This window comes from Myxine glutinosa, chromosome 8 (genome assembly GCF_964187855.1).
Source record: "Myxine glutinosa chromosome 8, kmMyxGlut1.1, whole genome shotgun sequence".
NCBI lineage: Eukaryota > Metazoa > Chordata > Myxini > Myxiniformes > Myxinidae > Myxine > Myxine glutinosa.
Window position 1 is genome coordinate 328690 of NC_136268.1, and position 16311 is coordinate 345000.

Genomic DNA, 16311 nt, shown 5'->3' on the forward strand with positions numbered 1-16311 from the left:
GGCTTGTTCTTGTTACCTAACTAACTCGGCCATCATGTTTATTCTTAAGGCGTGCATAACTTTTTTTTAAATATCATGTTATTTATCGCTTTTCACCTGATCTCTCAATGGTGAAGAATCACATTAAAAATTAAATAATTCTCATATCTGAATCCACATTCAGATCTTCACCAAAATCGAATCTATTTGTATTTGTCAGACTCCCAACCTCTCCACCAAGTTTCGTCCAAATCCGTCCACAACTTTTTGAGATATCCTGCTATATGTTGGTTGTAGCCCTATTTCCCAATGGTGAAGAATCACTTAATAAATTAAATAACTCTCATATCCGAATCCATATTCAGATCTTCACCAAAATCGAATCTATTTGTATGTGTCAGACACCCAACCTCTCCACCAAGTTTCGTCCAAATGCGTTCACAACTTTTTGCGATATACTGCTATGTATCGTTTTTGTCCCGATCTTCCAATGGTGTAAAATCACTTTAAACATCCTAGTATCCGGATCCGAACCCGGATCTTCACCAAAATCTTATCATTTCGTCCTTGTCACATACGTTACATCTCTGCCAAATTTCGTCCGAATCCGTCCACAACTTTTTGAGATATCTTGTTCACAAATGGACAAACCGACCGACTAACGGACAGACAAACGGACATTCAAAGGGACAGACAAACAGACAGACAGACAGGGATGAAAACATAACCTCCATCTACCTTTGGTGGCGCAGGTAATTACCGTTACTTAATTTCTGTTGAATGTCGTACGTTGTTTCTGCGATATTATTTCCCTAGTCATTGACATTGGTGTCATTGGCTTTGAGGAATGGTGTCTGCTCCATAACTATTAGGGAGTTACTCGGCTGTTGTACAATTACCAGGAATTTCCAACCAAAGGAAGTGTTGTGGGAATTTCAGAGCCTTGTACAGTGGGATATTGGGATACTGATCTCGATTTTGCTCTTTGACCTTGCCTTGGTTAGGGTTAGGGTTAGGGTTAGGGTTGTTCGGGTTAGGGTTAGGGTTAGGGTTGTTCGGGTTAGGGTTAGGGTTACGGTTAGGTGGCTTTCCTTGGGCTTTACCTGGCAATGTCTGTACCTTTTCCCTCTATAAATGAAGATATGCACGTGACTCATTAATTTGAGGTTATTTGTTATATTTTTTTCACAAATGAAACACCTCGTTGTTTTTGTCAAACCATCATGTGGATAGTTATTATTGTTGTTTCCAAAGAGAGTAACAGCTGATGATGTGAGAATTCATAAACGTCACATTTTTCCTTTTCATGACGATGAGCATCGGCGTGAGACAAAGTCGGCGTCATTGATAATTAATTACATACGGACAAGCCTCTGCCTCGGTGAAGCAATACTGTATCAGAGGCTGTGTGGGCGTGGTGAGTCTAAAGTGGGCGGGTAGGGGGGGCGTGGTGAGTCTAAAGTGGGCGGGTAGGGAGGGCGTGGCTAGCTGAACCATGACGTAATGCACAGCATGGAGTGCGGGTGCGGTGGTGCGTTTTCACGCCGGACCTTTCTTTGAGCGATGCTGACGCGCCCGTTTCCACGATGAGCAACGGTGGGCGCTTCGTGGATTACTTCGTCACCTGCGGCCTCGATACGGTCACCGGGTTGGAGCCTGACGAGCTTTCTGGTAGGACCGGTGTTTAGTTTGGAGCCGCTTGGCGGTCGGGGAGGCTGAGGGGATTGTTCGATCCACTTTGTGCGTGTGTGTGTCCGTGTGTGTCCCCATTGGATGCACCTCGAGTGCATGGAGTGCTTGGGGTTCTTTGACCCACTTGGTGCACACCGTTACGATCCATGACGCGTTTGCACGAGTTTGGTGATAATTCCCGCGCGTTAACTTGTTCGAGTTTGACACGTTCCGTTGGATCTGACTTCTGACGGACAAGGGACGAATCTAAACGCGGACTGAGCGCTGAATGTCCGCCACGGATTATGACTATGACTGAGGTGTTAGGAAGTGTGTGGGGGGAGAAGTGGGGGGGGGGGGGGCTGGATCCGAGAGGAGGGGCATGAGGAGGATGGGGTGGGGTGGGTGTAATAATACCAATACAGGATGCTTCAAAAAATGTTACCATTTAAATAATGTGCATATAAGACGATTGTCCCATATAAGTGTTAACATTTTTTTGAAGCAGCCTGTACCAAATAGGGAGAAGAAGTGGTGTTGGAGGATGCAGAGGAGATTGGATTAGGCGATGGGGGGAGGGAGGAAGAGAGGAAGGTGTGAGAGGTTGGGGTCGGGGGAGAGGAGGTGGTTGTGGGGAGGGAGGGGAAGGAAAGGAAAGGAATGGGGGTAGGGGAGGGAAATGAGACAAAAGGAGGTGGTTAACGAGGAAGATTGGAGAGAGGGGCGTGAATGAGATTAGAGGGAGAGGTGTGGGTAGCTTTTGGGACTTTTCCTCACCATACAGTGTTGGGGTTGGAAATGGAAGCAGGAAGGTTTTTACCTTTCATAGGGCAAAGCCGTCTAGAACAGTTTGTCCGTCCGTATGTATGTATGTATACATTGGTACGTCCCCTCAAACGTATACCAATCGGAGCTGAGGACCTGGTCACATGACAGGGTGATGTGATTACGTCTGATGTCATTACGGCGGCTGACTTCACACCACTATTTTGATTCCAATTTTGTTCAGGCCGAACATATCGTCGAACCTGTCATATATCACGATCGCCATGCTCTACCTTTACGTTTTTCATTCAGTGTGAAACACAAACAAACCGATTGTTAAAATGACCATCAAATATCGAAAGCATAGACGTTACGTCTCTTCCAACAAAACGTTACGTGTAGGCCTTAGGCTTCATGCCTCACCTTCAGGCTGTTTTGGACAAATTAAGCCCAGGTTTCTTCATACAGTAGTGTATCGTTTCAGTAGTATCGTTTTCGTAATAGTAATAATAATAATATAGTAAATATGACCATAACGCTTTAATCCCAATGTCGTGAATACAAAGTTAATGGAGTGAAGCGGTGTATGGTTCATGAATCGATGATAAGCGGTGTTCAGTACTAACGACCGTGGAAGTAAGGAATTCACCTTGGTTTTTTGATAGCATGAAATAAACCAATCCTTGTGGAGTATATAGATTACAGTAGATCTTCACTCAGTTCTGCGAGTCAAACTTCCCTCACGGATGTCTGGATTCCTCCAAATTTATTTGTTCAATGTTATAAACAGCATTAGCGACTGTTTAAAAAGCTAATCATGTGTGTTTGTAGTTTATAATATTTTACAAACCCGGCTACGCCGCTGTTAGACTTTTGGTCTTGTTTTTTGTATACAAAGGCGAGGCTTGTAGAGGAGCTAGAACATTGAACGGGTCATCAGGAGGCAACAGAACAAAAGGAACAATGGATGGGGGGGGGGGGGGGGGGTGCAACATCAGATCATGAAGCACAAAATAGAGGGAGACTTGGCCAAATAAAGGATGTGGGGACCAATGAGTGGTAGGAGAGGACGCATGGGGCGGACATGATGGATACACTCTCAGGAAGGAAGAATTGAAAATTTGGGAGATGGGGGAGAGGGAGTTAACAGGGCTAGAAGATGTCATGGTTCTGGATTGGGAATGATCTGAGAAGGTGTTCGAAGACCTGGAGGGAAGAATGAGATTGAAGAGAATGTGGAAGTTGGTTCCTCAGACAGAGAAAAAGAGGAACAAATGAGTGGAGGTGAGCAGTGATCCTGGATTTCGGTAGTTTCACCAGAAGAGAATGGATGGTGGACCCCATGTGCCCTGCAGACACTTGGAGGGATGGGGTGAGGGGGGTGAGGAGGGCAAAGCACGTAAAGTGCAGGGGGCGCAAGACCAGAGAGGAGGCGGTAGAAGACAAAGACCACCGACCTGTCTGCGATGGGAATGTGATAGGCCTATAGACTCTGCTTCATCACCAGAGATTTCAATGATCTTGAAAGCCTTGGTTTCCATGGCGTCAAACTGAACAAGATGTAAAGTAGGGGAGACAGCCCAGAGGGGAGAGCAATGCTCCATCAAGCTGCGGAAGAAAGCCTCGTTAGTGGATAGGAGTTCAGGTGTGTCAAGGTAGGACTTTGTACAACGGAGGATGTCCAGTTGGACGGAGACTGGCTTTGTTGGACAGCTTTGCTATGCGTTCGACCCAGAAAAGGCGATGATGGTTAGACCTAGAAGATCAAGAGAATGAACCTTTTCCAGTGGATGACCAAGGGATTAGATAGATGGGTTCATCTAACCATTCCCAGATCAGCAGAGGGGGAGAGAGAGAGAGAGATGTAGTTGCACTCTTCATAGCAAAGGGTGAAATTTTCATTATCCCTACGCGTTTTGAAGAAAAAAAAACTGGAGGGATTTGGTAATTGTCTCCGCCCGTCTGTCCGTCACGCTACCTCCTCCTCGATGGTTGTGTACAAATTCACCAAACTTGCTTTTTATGATCACCACATGACACGAAGGTGCAAGAGCAGATTCTTTTTGTTTTACAGAAATTTTGTTTTAACTGATTTGATATTGGGTCAATGCTGGTGGAACTTTTTGCCATCTTTCAACTTTGCTTTTGGTGCCATCGACTTCGCTCGAGTTTTGGTGCTACATTGTCAAACCTCGTGCGTTTAGGTCATGTAAATACTTATTACTCACCAATTACATCTTTCCCAGATGAAATGCTCATTACCGTGTCCTTTGCTTTTACAAAAAAGTCTGTCCTTCCGTAAGTTTTAGCTTTTTGTAATCATCTTTGATGTCTTCAATACGTATGCGCTATACAGAAAACAGATAGCTATCTGTGTTTTTTAGCCTCTTCCTTAATTTTTTGATCCCTCCTTCTTCCTCTTCTTTATCTTCTTTAACAGCCATAATTATTCCCACGTTCTTGTGGGGTTGGCTGGGGGAGGTTTTTGGCCCAAGTGTTTCACGAACCGGCTGGCCGAGTTGACATTCGACTCATACTAATTAGTTAGGGCAGGAATATAGAATTTCACCTGGGTACCGACAACAGCTGGCCTACACGTCACGAAAGACACCGTGGGATCTTTAACGTCCACCAACTAATGCTAGCAGACAGGACACATAATTTCACGTCCATCTGAGGGACGGAACACACTTTGATGAATCACCCTGCCTGTGAAACACCAAACTGGCAGTTTATAGCTGGGTCAGGATTTGAACCCAGGCGAGAGAGCTTAGAGACGAGTGTGTGTAGCTCTAGGTCATCCTCTCAGCCCATTGCATAATTACTCAGATTATTTTTGTGCTGATACTTGTTTTTGTATTTATAGTGCTGCTAATTAATCACATGGTCGGTCAGATGGTTGCTGTATATCTCAAGTGGGCAGCAAGTGAGATAACGGATTGGTTGAGCAGCGAATGATGATTTCTGGGAAATAAAATCGTTGAGGCTGTGGCAATTTACAGACGATACGGGACTTTCCGAATGATGTAATCCACCCAGAATGTTCGGCATGCATGCGCAGAACGCCTGAGCAGCAAAGTTGATTGGGGCATGTTTCCGAATATCGTGTATAAGATGAGGATTGTTACCTAAAATGGCTCACAAAGCTTCTAAGAAGATGTCGAAAATACTTAGGAAAGTACCTGTGAGAAAGGGATGTGCCTCTGCACAACAAGAGAGTTGGAGAACTTTCTCAGGACCAAAAGGGCTGAGATCTTGCAGCTGTACTTGCTCCAAAAGAATCCCGACGATGTGGGCCGGTGCTAGGCCCGAAATAACTTTGGACGAGCGCGTTCTACCCAATCCCCCGGACAATCGCTACCAGTGAATGGACTTTACACCTTGCAGGGATGCTTCCTGTGATCATGGCAGTTTTTGTGATTTCTTTAATGAGCGTGTGCAATTGCAAAGACGATGCTGTGCGTCATTACCAAAAGATCAATCCACTCAACATCTGCCGTGACCAAGGCGAGTGGATTCTTGCCGAAACGTCGGCTTTACCGACTAGGAAGTCCAGCTTTTTTTCAATTATAAACTTTTACTATTATGAACAGGGGTGATTGCAAGATTTTGGTGAAAATCTGGATCCCAGAATGTTTCAAATGATTCTTCACCATTGAGAGATGGGGCTGAAAACGATATATAAGATGATGCCTCAAAATGTTATGGACGCATTATGGCAAAACTTGGTGGATGAGTTAGTTAGGCGACATGAACAAGCCATTGGATTTTGGTTCAGGTCCTGATCCAGATCCGACCCAGCAACGAGATCCACAACGTAAACCGTTCAGCCTGGCGGACGTATGCACTCTACCTAGTGCCCTTCTAGTTGTGGCTGTTAAAACAAAGGGGCATTGCATCATCAGATTTGCTGCATGTCCCAGTGTCCCACAGAGTACATATGCAAATCAAGGAGACAAGAGATGCAAACTGAATTTGTAATTGAATCCCAGTCTGATTTGCTTTTCACCAAATAAGATCTCAAGTGAAGGTGATTGTCTTGTTTGCATTTGGTTTTCATGATGAGTGGTTATGGTTATGAAACTCTAGCAGAAGTACACGGCGTTGCCGGGCGGGAGGTGGGGGGGAGGGGGCAGGGAGGGGAGGAAGGGGAGGAAGGGGAGGGGGGGAGGCAGGAGAGGCAGGAGAGGGAGGGGGTTCATATATTTGCTGGTGGGTTAATGTGGCGTTCATCACGTTTCTGAGTTAAGTGTGCTGCCATTCAGGATGAAGAAGAAGCCGTACTACCAACTTTGTCCACTTCCGGAATTGTTTGATTTATTTGTATTCAAATGTCTGGTGATTGTTTTGTATTTATTTATGCGAATGTGTACTTGTATGTAACTATCATTAATTTTAAAAGGCTTCGGCACTGTCGAGCGATTATTATTATTATTATTATTATTATTATTATTATTATTATTATTAGTTTTTTTTTTTAACAAAAAAACTGACCTTCTCTTTAAAAAAAAAAGTATATATATATATATTTTTTACCTAAAACACTCCCAGGCACTCACTCATGAACCTCTGAAAGTTTGACGAAGATCCGTTCAGCCATCTCTGAGAACGGCGACACACAGACACACACACAGACAGACGTCTCTCCTATATCGTAGATGATCGCTCAAATGGATCGCAGGACTCTATGAAAGCAAAATTGTCTGAAACGCCTCTACCGGTCCACATTGTGATGCCCAAGTTTGTGGTGTTCTTATTTTACTATTTTTACATCCTGTGTTGTTGCTAATTTGATGGCAACACTTCTTCAGGATTGAAGAGAGGCCCTTCATCATTAATTACTTTTATTCTGATGGTCTCCTTTTATAATTTAAATGGGAGTTCTACAGCTCTGATTGGTCTCTTTTAGTCCTTGTGAATCGCCTTGGCACTGATACTGCCACAACCGGTTCTACTTGTTCGGCATTGTTACCTCAAGACCTTGGTGACTTGCTCTGACTTGCTCTGGCTTGGCCCAATGCAATGTGCTCCAATGGATACGGTCTATTTACTCGCGCTTTACTACTGCGGAATTGCAAATCCAGCAAATCAATTGGAAATCGAAGCAAATCGATGATCAACAACAACAGCCACATAAAACCACCAACACTATTTGGTACCTGTGGTAGTTCATCAAGGTGAGATGCTAACGTGTGTTTCTGTATATTCTCTACCTCGTCGCAAACTTGATGTTTCCTGCTCCTTGGATTGTTCTGGGCACATCTGCCTCCTGCATTCAAATGATTGGCTGGACCACCTGGTCATGACACTTGTTTCCCACACCACAAGTCCCCCGGCCCCCTTCCCTGTTGGTGTTATCATCCACGAGATGATATGAACCAAGGTGGAACTTGGAGAAAGTGTGTCAGCGAGCATGTAGACCAAGTCTTTGAGAACATGACACGCCAGCAAAGTGAGATTCTGTCTCTTACATCAGACAAAGAGAAAAGGTTTCCATCTGTAGGAGCGATACCATTTCTTACAGTCTCTGCCCGTACTTGGTCACCATAAAGAGAGGGCCTGAGCCAAAATGCACCTTGTTTGATATCCAGGCAATGGGTTATCCATCTTCTTTATCTGCCGCTGCCAAACGACTGTCTGCCTGCATCGGCCGAGGTACTGCAGTGATGTCACGTCTGCTGCGTGCTGTTCCAAACGATGATGTCATCCTTTCGTTCTTTTGTTGCAGCGCGGTGTTTGGATTTGGACGCAGTTTGTGTTTTATCTTTGTGCAATGTTTCATTGGTTTTAAAATCTGTTTATTTAAATATTGTTGGAGTTTCAAATTATTTGTTTAGTTTTTCTTGCTTCCTTTCTCTCTTCCTTTATTTATTTTCTCTCTTTTTCTCTGGTGGTTTCAGGCTGCTTGAATTTGTCTAACAGTTGGATCACTCCAGATTAGAAACTTGCACATTTGATATAGAATACTGGGGTACTTGGTACTTGTACAATAGAATACTGCGCTTGCCACGTGATCATTGGCCAAGGGTGTTCATTTTTGTTGTCGCTGCCATTGCAAAAGCAGTTGTGTTTTTTCATACCCGAGGTTTGGGGAAGACCACTTCCTCATTTTGACTCTGCGGCTGTGCACTTCGGATTATCTTGCGACGAGCTCTGGTTGTCGAGCTAGATAGAACCATTGTGGTGTGTTATGGGCAGCTTTGTCACACCATTCTCATCTACCTTGGATAAACATGGTGTGCTTGCTCGTTCTACATGTTGATACCATGATAATCCTTCTTTCTAGCAGTTTTGCATTGTTTTTTATTTTTATTTTTGTTATCTTGCTCTTTTATACCTTCATTGCTGTTCCTGTTTTATCCCAAGACCATAATTATTTTCTCTGAATCTTGGTGCTGCTTTGCATGTCAACGTGGAGCTGTCGGACATTTTGATTGTCCATTCAGTGGAGCACATTGTACAAAGGGCAACCTGTAATTTGATTATCCACTTTAAAAATATATCATTTTTGTGTATAAGAGCTAGGCGACAAGTCGGGTAAAAAGGCAGCAAAGTAACAGTGAGGTGGCTGCAGGTGTACAAAACGAGGTCAATGAGGAGAGAGGAGGGGAGGAAACCTCTAAGTACAGTAAGAATGTTGAGTAAGTGGGGTTGAGGGAAGAAAACATCACAGGTAGGGATAGGGCTTATTATTTTTAGTTTCTTGGGGAAAAGGCAGGGGGGGGGGGGGAGGGTAGAGGTTGTTTATTTTACTTTTGTTTGTTCTTTTTACACACACACATATGTGTGTATATATAATTATTATATATATATATATATATATATATATATATATATATATATATATATATATATGTATATTGTTGCGGATCTCAGCACCGGCCTTTCCCCTTACCAAGGGGGGATTAGTCCCCTTCTCTTTTACTAGCCGACGGGACCCGGGACCTATGATGTCCTTCCCGGACAGCGTTAAATAGGGTTTTAGGACTATGAATTCACTATTACCTAAGTACTAACGCTGACAGGAAACGAGGAAATAAGCCCCACCCGAATCACGGCTGTTAGTGGAAACGCCAAGCGGTAGCAACCCGTGACCCGAGCCGTTATCAAGGACTAAACTCGATCCAAGCGGTTCTTAACCGTGCCACGCTTACCCAATGGAGAAATCACAGAAACGGTCGAATTTGGGAAGAAAAGGAATAACAGAATTTATTTACACTTTGTACAATCAGAAGAAGCAGAAAACACAGTGCAGCCTTATCACAGCCTTAACTTATCCCTGGACAAACGGGCCCGTCACACTCAGACACGCTCACACGGGGTTGCAGACGAACAGGTCGATGGTCCCGGGGTGGCGTCCAAGCAGCTCTTCCTCCGGTCCCCAACTCGCACCACGAAGGAGATGAAACAGACGGCAGCGGCCAGGAGCTCTCCACGTGTCGTTGGTGCGCACGGGATTATTATAGAGCGAATCGGTAGGGCTGGCTTTGGCGGTTACACTCACGGCTCTGCCGCGTACGTAATAAGCGAATAGTTCGTAATGGTTCAATAAACGCGAGCAATGCGCTTCTCAATCAAGGCTCGAAACTGGCGTATGCACGGTTGCACGCCAGTCCCCTTAATGCAGTTCTCACACGAACGCTCTGGATCAGTTCTCTCAATGGCTTCTCCCTTCTCAACTGGACTCCGCGTCCTTTTCCAACCAGTCCTCTTGATACCAGCGCTTGGCTCTCGTCCTCATCAAGTCCTCATATAGTCCTGTTTAAGGGCTTTGTGCAAAGGCTTATATAGCCTTGCTCAGCGAACCTTCCAGCACTTGCTAGGTGCGCCCTTACCATGCCCTCTCAAGCCATGCCCTCTCAGCCCTGGTTGGCAGTTGCCCTTACTGTCACCGCCTCTGACGCGCTGCTTGACGCAGCCACACCTCGACCCTCGCACTCCTCCTTCTTTTCAGGCCTAACTCGTGGTTACCCGACTAGTTTGAGCGAGCAAAACGGTAGCTAATGTTGCTGGCCGCCAAAGCGTAACAAACTGGAGGGATGCCAAATAGGGCGCGGGATCGAGTTTGCCCATAGTTGAAAATGAAGGGCGGCTGCAAAATGAAAGGGACCTACGCTTATTTCTTTACACAATATTATTAGCGAAAGTGGCCTACTCTTACACATAATATGACATAACTAATTCTTATGGGCCTACGTGTTGCTTGTGGACTAACTATGGGGGGCAAACCTTTAACCTTTAATGATTTAATATGTACACTCTCAAAACCGCAACACTGCCCCCCTCCTTCGCCAGGCTCGTTCCCGAGCTGAACCCACACAAGTGAGAACGACCGGTTTTGAGCAAGGGTCAGGACTACTCGTTAAATTACGTGTGACACTTAGGTGTGGTTCCCCTCTACATTTACTCTAACACCCTGTATGTGACAGTTTTATGACACTAGATATGTCCCATCTACTGCGTTGTGTACTAACTAATAGACTCACACCCACAGCTAACCGAATTGCGGAAAGAATTCTCAAACTATACATAAAGCCGGTGGGGAGCATGTTATTTACAAGACTAATCTAATTCTTTACAGTTCTACAACTCAGGACCTGTTCTTTTGTGGGAAAGAAATTTTTTGGAGAGAGAGAAACACAGAATGCACTGCACCAATACACCATAATAAATGCACAAAAATGCACAATCATCAAAATGCACAATAAATCTTTGCTGCTTGGCTGCAGCTGGGCTGCTGCTCCTTGCGTCTTCCTGCTTCGTCTTCACTGTGCCGTAATAAACTTGGAGATCGTCTTTCCTGACACACCGGAATAATAAAAAGTGCACAAACCGTGTCCGTTTTTTATTTGCAGGGCCAATCTTAGATGGTCCGTCTGCGTGACTTTGGCGCCATTTAGAATCAGTGGTCCGCAGGGGCGAGGTAATGCTTGCAGCAAAGGTCTGCTCAGCCAAAGTTGCCAGGCCACAGAACGTGTGGTCCATAGGTGTACTGGTGCAGCAACAGGTAGCAGGAGTACCGCACAAGGGTAGCAACGTGCCGCAGCACTTCATGGTTCCTGCACACTCCCCTCAACAAAAATAATGGGTCCATGGGTGGGGAGGAAAGACAAAGCAGAGAGTCAGCGGAGGAAAGGGTGCAAAGGTACACGCAATACATTCAATACAAGGCAATGCAGCATGAGGAGCACGGGAGAGCGAGCGGAGAAAGCTCGTCCCTAACCGTACGTAACCCCCCCCCCCCCCCATGTCAGCCTACACTACCCTTGCCCTTCCCCGTATTTACACTTCCTTTACAAATTCGTCACTACGTCTTGTCTTTTCTATCCCCCCTCTACTCCGAATTCATCATCCAATCCTTCCCAAGAAGGAAGAGATGGAATACCCACAATGTCACTTCCACGTCATGATGCGTCTTACATTCCAAATATCTGCAAAATCTGGTGTGGAGTTCTGTCACTTTGGTGAGTGGATGTGGATGGTGCGAAGAGATTCTCATCCTAACTATCTTCTAATTGACATTAACTCAGTTACATTACACGGGGTCTTGCCCTGCCAATCCAATTGGCCATCTTTACTCTATGTGGTTCTAAAAACCAATTCCCATTGACCCACCCTGTAGTGCTCTTCCAATTTGGGTCTCACTCCCCATTTTTTTCAATACTGTGCCTTCGCACAATTTCGGGGCTGGGTCGTGTGGCTCTACCAGCAGGTCTACCTACCTGCGCACCTCCGCCACTGAAGTCGCCACCCGAGCTTGCCTAGCTCCTTGGGACTACCCTAACTCGGGGAAGGCCCCTCCTGGCTCTCTCACCCCTCTGATGCCCTCTCTGGCATTGGGCTACCCGGGTCCTCTCCTAGGATCCTCGGGCCCCACTGAACACTACTCTGAACTCTAACTGGCTCCCAGAGCCTACCTGCGGCCTCACCTGGTCGACAAACTACCAGTGGCGGAGCCCCCGAATAACCATACTCACCAATTAAGCCCACACGCCCAGCCATTTCCACTCACTCATGCACCCATCAAAGCAATACCTTGCTACTCCCTGCACCACAGATGTCAATATCCAAACAATTTACCTAATCCCTCTACCTAACTTTAAACTACCCTCCCCGGGTATTCGTGAAGGGGTCCATCCTTCCCCCCATCCACTCCTTCGCACCATGCACTCCACACCACTCATTCCACACCATTTATTCCACACAACTGTTCCCTACCTGGACACCATGCAAGCTGATTCACTCAACACAATTCCATTTATCCTCAACACACCACTCATACATCACCCCTGGTCAGCCCCGACCAATGCCCCATTTGCACAAGTTCATCCACAAACAATTTCATTCAATTCCTCATTTGCTCACGCTCACCACAAAGATTCTCATTCTCAAGCTCTTACACACAGCATCATCTAACTAACTACTTCCCTCTAATACTTGTGCTTTCCCCGTCTTCTCTTACACGAAGCACACCCTCGTCATTATCATCCTTCTAATCTCTCTACGTCCCCTCTACCTGTACAAATGTCTCTACTTAAATCTTGTCCCTATTGTCATTTCTAAATCCCTAACAATATCCTAGCCCGCCCTCGTCTAGTTTTCACTGCCATCCCCATAATCTAAAGCTCATGTGCCCCAATATAATGGTAAAGCTACCATTCACCAACACTATTGCGATTCGTCCACTACTCTCGAGCCTCGTCGGGTGGGAATACATTTTTATCACAGCTCGGCTTCGCAAAGCCGAGCAATGCATGCGGGTGGTTGGTCTCCTGTAGGTTGGGTCCGTCTGGCATTTTCGATTCTGGGGAGGAGGCATGCTTGGGCCGAGGTTCCAGGCGCCATCCCGGCGCGGAGCCTTTCGGTCTCCGGCGCGATGGCCCAACCTCCCCCGGTCGGAGCACCGCGCCCGCCAGGGGGCGAAGGTCCGACCTCGCCTACCCCCCCCTCAAACCGTGCAGTTTGCCTCTTTCGCCAAGGTGCGGCACCGGCCATACAGGGTGGGACCAGGCACGAATCGTGCACGGCGGTCCTTGCGAAACCGCCGCGGCAACGATCCCCGCCGGTCCCCGCAGCACACAAAGCACACCACGCCCCGAAAGCTCGCATCGGCTATCCGTCGCCCTAAACGCTAACCCCCCGGTCTGGGTCAATGCTTGAGTCACATTCTCACACCACGCGACCCTTTCCATACTCGCACATCGAGGAGCTCCAGCGCCTCTCATACCATACACCCCTTGCATTCCGTTATTGCACTTTCTCTCCGTGCATTCTCTTCCCTTACATACTCAGGTGCACACCACTCAGGCGCACTCACGCCACTCACACACTCCCTTATTACACATCCTCGCGCACACCCTGGCGCACTCATTCTACTCGCACACTCCGTTACACACTTGGCCATTGCACACCCTCGCGTTCACTCTTTTGTTACACCCTCAGTAACCACTAGGGGCATGCACTCTCTTGGCACACCCCCAATCACGTGCTCTGGTGTGCACTCCCACACACTCTCCTCGGCCATCGCACACTCTGTCACACTCCGTTCCACACTCAATTTCAACACACTCTTCCCACATACACTCCATTGTGCATTCTTCCTCGCACTCTGTAACACACTCGCGCTCCAGTGCCGTTCGCACCCGCGCGCCATTCGCTTTCGTACAGCGCACCACGGACCTTCCACGAGCGCCCGGGTGACGTCGTGATCCCAAGCGCGCAAAAAATCTTTTCCCGCCAAACACTTTCGCGCCAAACATTTTCGTGCCATACATGCTCCTACTCACCTTTGGGATTCTCTTCTCCGCCAGCACCTGCAAACTTCCATTTGGGTTAGGCAGCACGACATCACGATGCGAACACGGACTTTGCACATATTCCATTTCCATCTCCGATTTAATTTCTAACTCTGCCGTCTCTTCGTCCCCAATTTCCATTATAATTAATTTTTCTTTATTAAGCTCGACGACCGCTGGCGCACATAAAATAAGATTTTCCAATTCGGCGGCCATCGGCTTTTCCACACCCCGAGTCGCGATTTCTACCCCGGTCATTTTAACTGCGCCTTGCTCAGGCTCGCTTTCCCCGCAATTGCGTTACCTCGTCGCGTACTAATGCGACTTTCCCGCTCGACCTGCGCCTTATGTCCTTCCCCATCTCTTTTATTTGGCCACCTATTCTGTTACCAAACCCTTTCAACCCGTCTTTCATTTCTGTCATTTGGCCACCCATTTTGTTTTCCAATTCGTGTTTTACCTCTTTCAATTCCCGGGTGGATTTGTTACTTTGGGCATCCATTTTGTTTTCCAAATTATTTAACCCGTCTGTCATTTCTTTCATTTGGCCACCCATGGCATCCATTTTTTTTTCTTGGATGTAAATTCTCCCATTTATTTCATTTATGTCATTATTTTGGACGCCCATCATTTCTTTCATTTCCCGGGTTTCGCCGTTTATTTCTTTGGTGGATTTGGCACTCAATTTTTTTCATTTCCGCCATGAATTGCGCCATGAAGGCTTGCATGTCCACCCCCCCCCACCCCCCACTTGCGCAGCGGGCACAGCCCTCGTCGCCATGTGCGAGGCGCCACCATTTTCTTCCCCTGCTACCTCTGCCATCGCACCCTCATCAATTACATCCTCCATTTCTCCCAATTCTTCCCAGGGGTCCTGGGTTGATTCTAACTCCTCCTCTACCTCCTCATTTACCCCCACCGGCATCCGACCGTCTTGGTTATCCATGGCACGATTTAATTTGGATTTTTAAACTAAATTTTTGGTCGCTCTTAATTTGGAGCCAATTCGTCCCAAACAAATTTAGTAGGGTTCTAAATCCCACTCCCCGACACCAATTGTTGCGGCCAATATGCAAAATTGGTGTCCAAAATTTGGTCTAAAAAATTTAGTCCCAGGTTCCAAATCCCCACTCCTGACACCAATTGTTGCGGCTCTCCGCGCCGGCCTTTCCCCTTACCAAGGGGGGATTAGTCCCCTTGTCTTTTACTAGCCGACGGGACCCAGGACCTATGACATCCTTACCGGACAGCGTTAAATAGGGTTTTAGGACTATGAATTTGCTATTACATAAGTACTAACGCAGACCGGAAACGAGGAAATAAGCCCCGCCCGAATCACAGGTGTTAGTGGAAACGCCGAGCGGTAGCGACCCGTGACCCGAGCCGTTATCAAGGACTAAACCCGATCCAAGCGGTTCTTAACCATGCCACGCTTACCCAATGGAGAAATCACAGAAACGGTTGAATTTGGGAAGAAAAGGAATAACAGAATTTATTTTCACTTTGTACAATCAGAAGAAGCAGAAAACACAGTGCAGCCTTAATCACAGTCTTAACTTATCCCTGGACAAACGGGCCCGTCACACTCAGACACACTCACACGGGGTTGCAGACGAACAGGTCGATGGTCCCGGGGTGGCGTCCAGGCAGCTCTTCCTCCGGTCCCCAACTCGCACCGCGAAGGAGATGAAACAGACGGCAGTGGCCAGGAGCTCTCCACGTGTCGTTGGTGCGCACGGGATTATTATAGAGCGAATCGGTAGGGCTGGCTTTGGCGGTTACACTCGCGGCTCTGCCGCGTACATAATAAGCGAATAGTTCGTAATGGTTCAACAAACGCGAGCAATGCACTTCTCAATCAAGGCTCAAACTGGCGTGTGCACACCAGTCCCCTTAATGCAGTTCTCACACGATCACTCCGGATCAGTTCTCTCAATGGCTTCTCCCTTCTCAACTCCGTGTCCTTTTCCAACCAGTCCTCTTGATACCAGCGCTTGGCACCCATCCTCATCAAGTCCTCATACAGTCCTGTTTAAGGGCTTTGTGCAAAGGCTTATATAGCCTTGCTCAGCGAACCTTCCAGCACTTGCTAGATGCGCCC

General features: G+C 46.8%; 1 protein-coding gene across 4 annotated transcripts in view; it reads left to right on the forward strand.

The window, feature by feature from the left end:
* Positions 1-1459: 1459 nt before the first annotated feature.
* LOC137432262 (DENN domain-containing protein 5A) overlaps positions 1460-16311 on the forward strand; it is a 101910-nt gene continuing 87058 nt past the window's right edge. For all 4 annotated transcript variants that reach the window (XR_013624240.1, XM_068124039.2, XM_068124040.2 and 1 more), the window contains exon 1: positions 1460-1650. Coding sequence is in view for 3 of the 4 variants with exons in the window: in XM_068124039.2 (XP_067980140.2) it covers positions 1566-1650 (85 nt within the window). In the remaining variant the exon portion in view is untranslated. The remainder of the gene's footprint in view (positions 1651-16311) is intronic.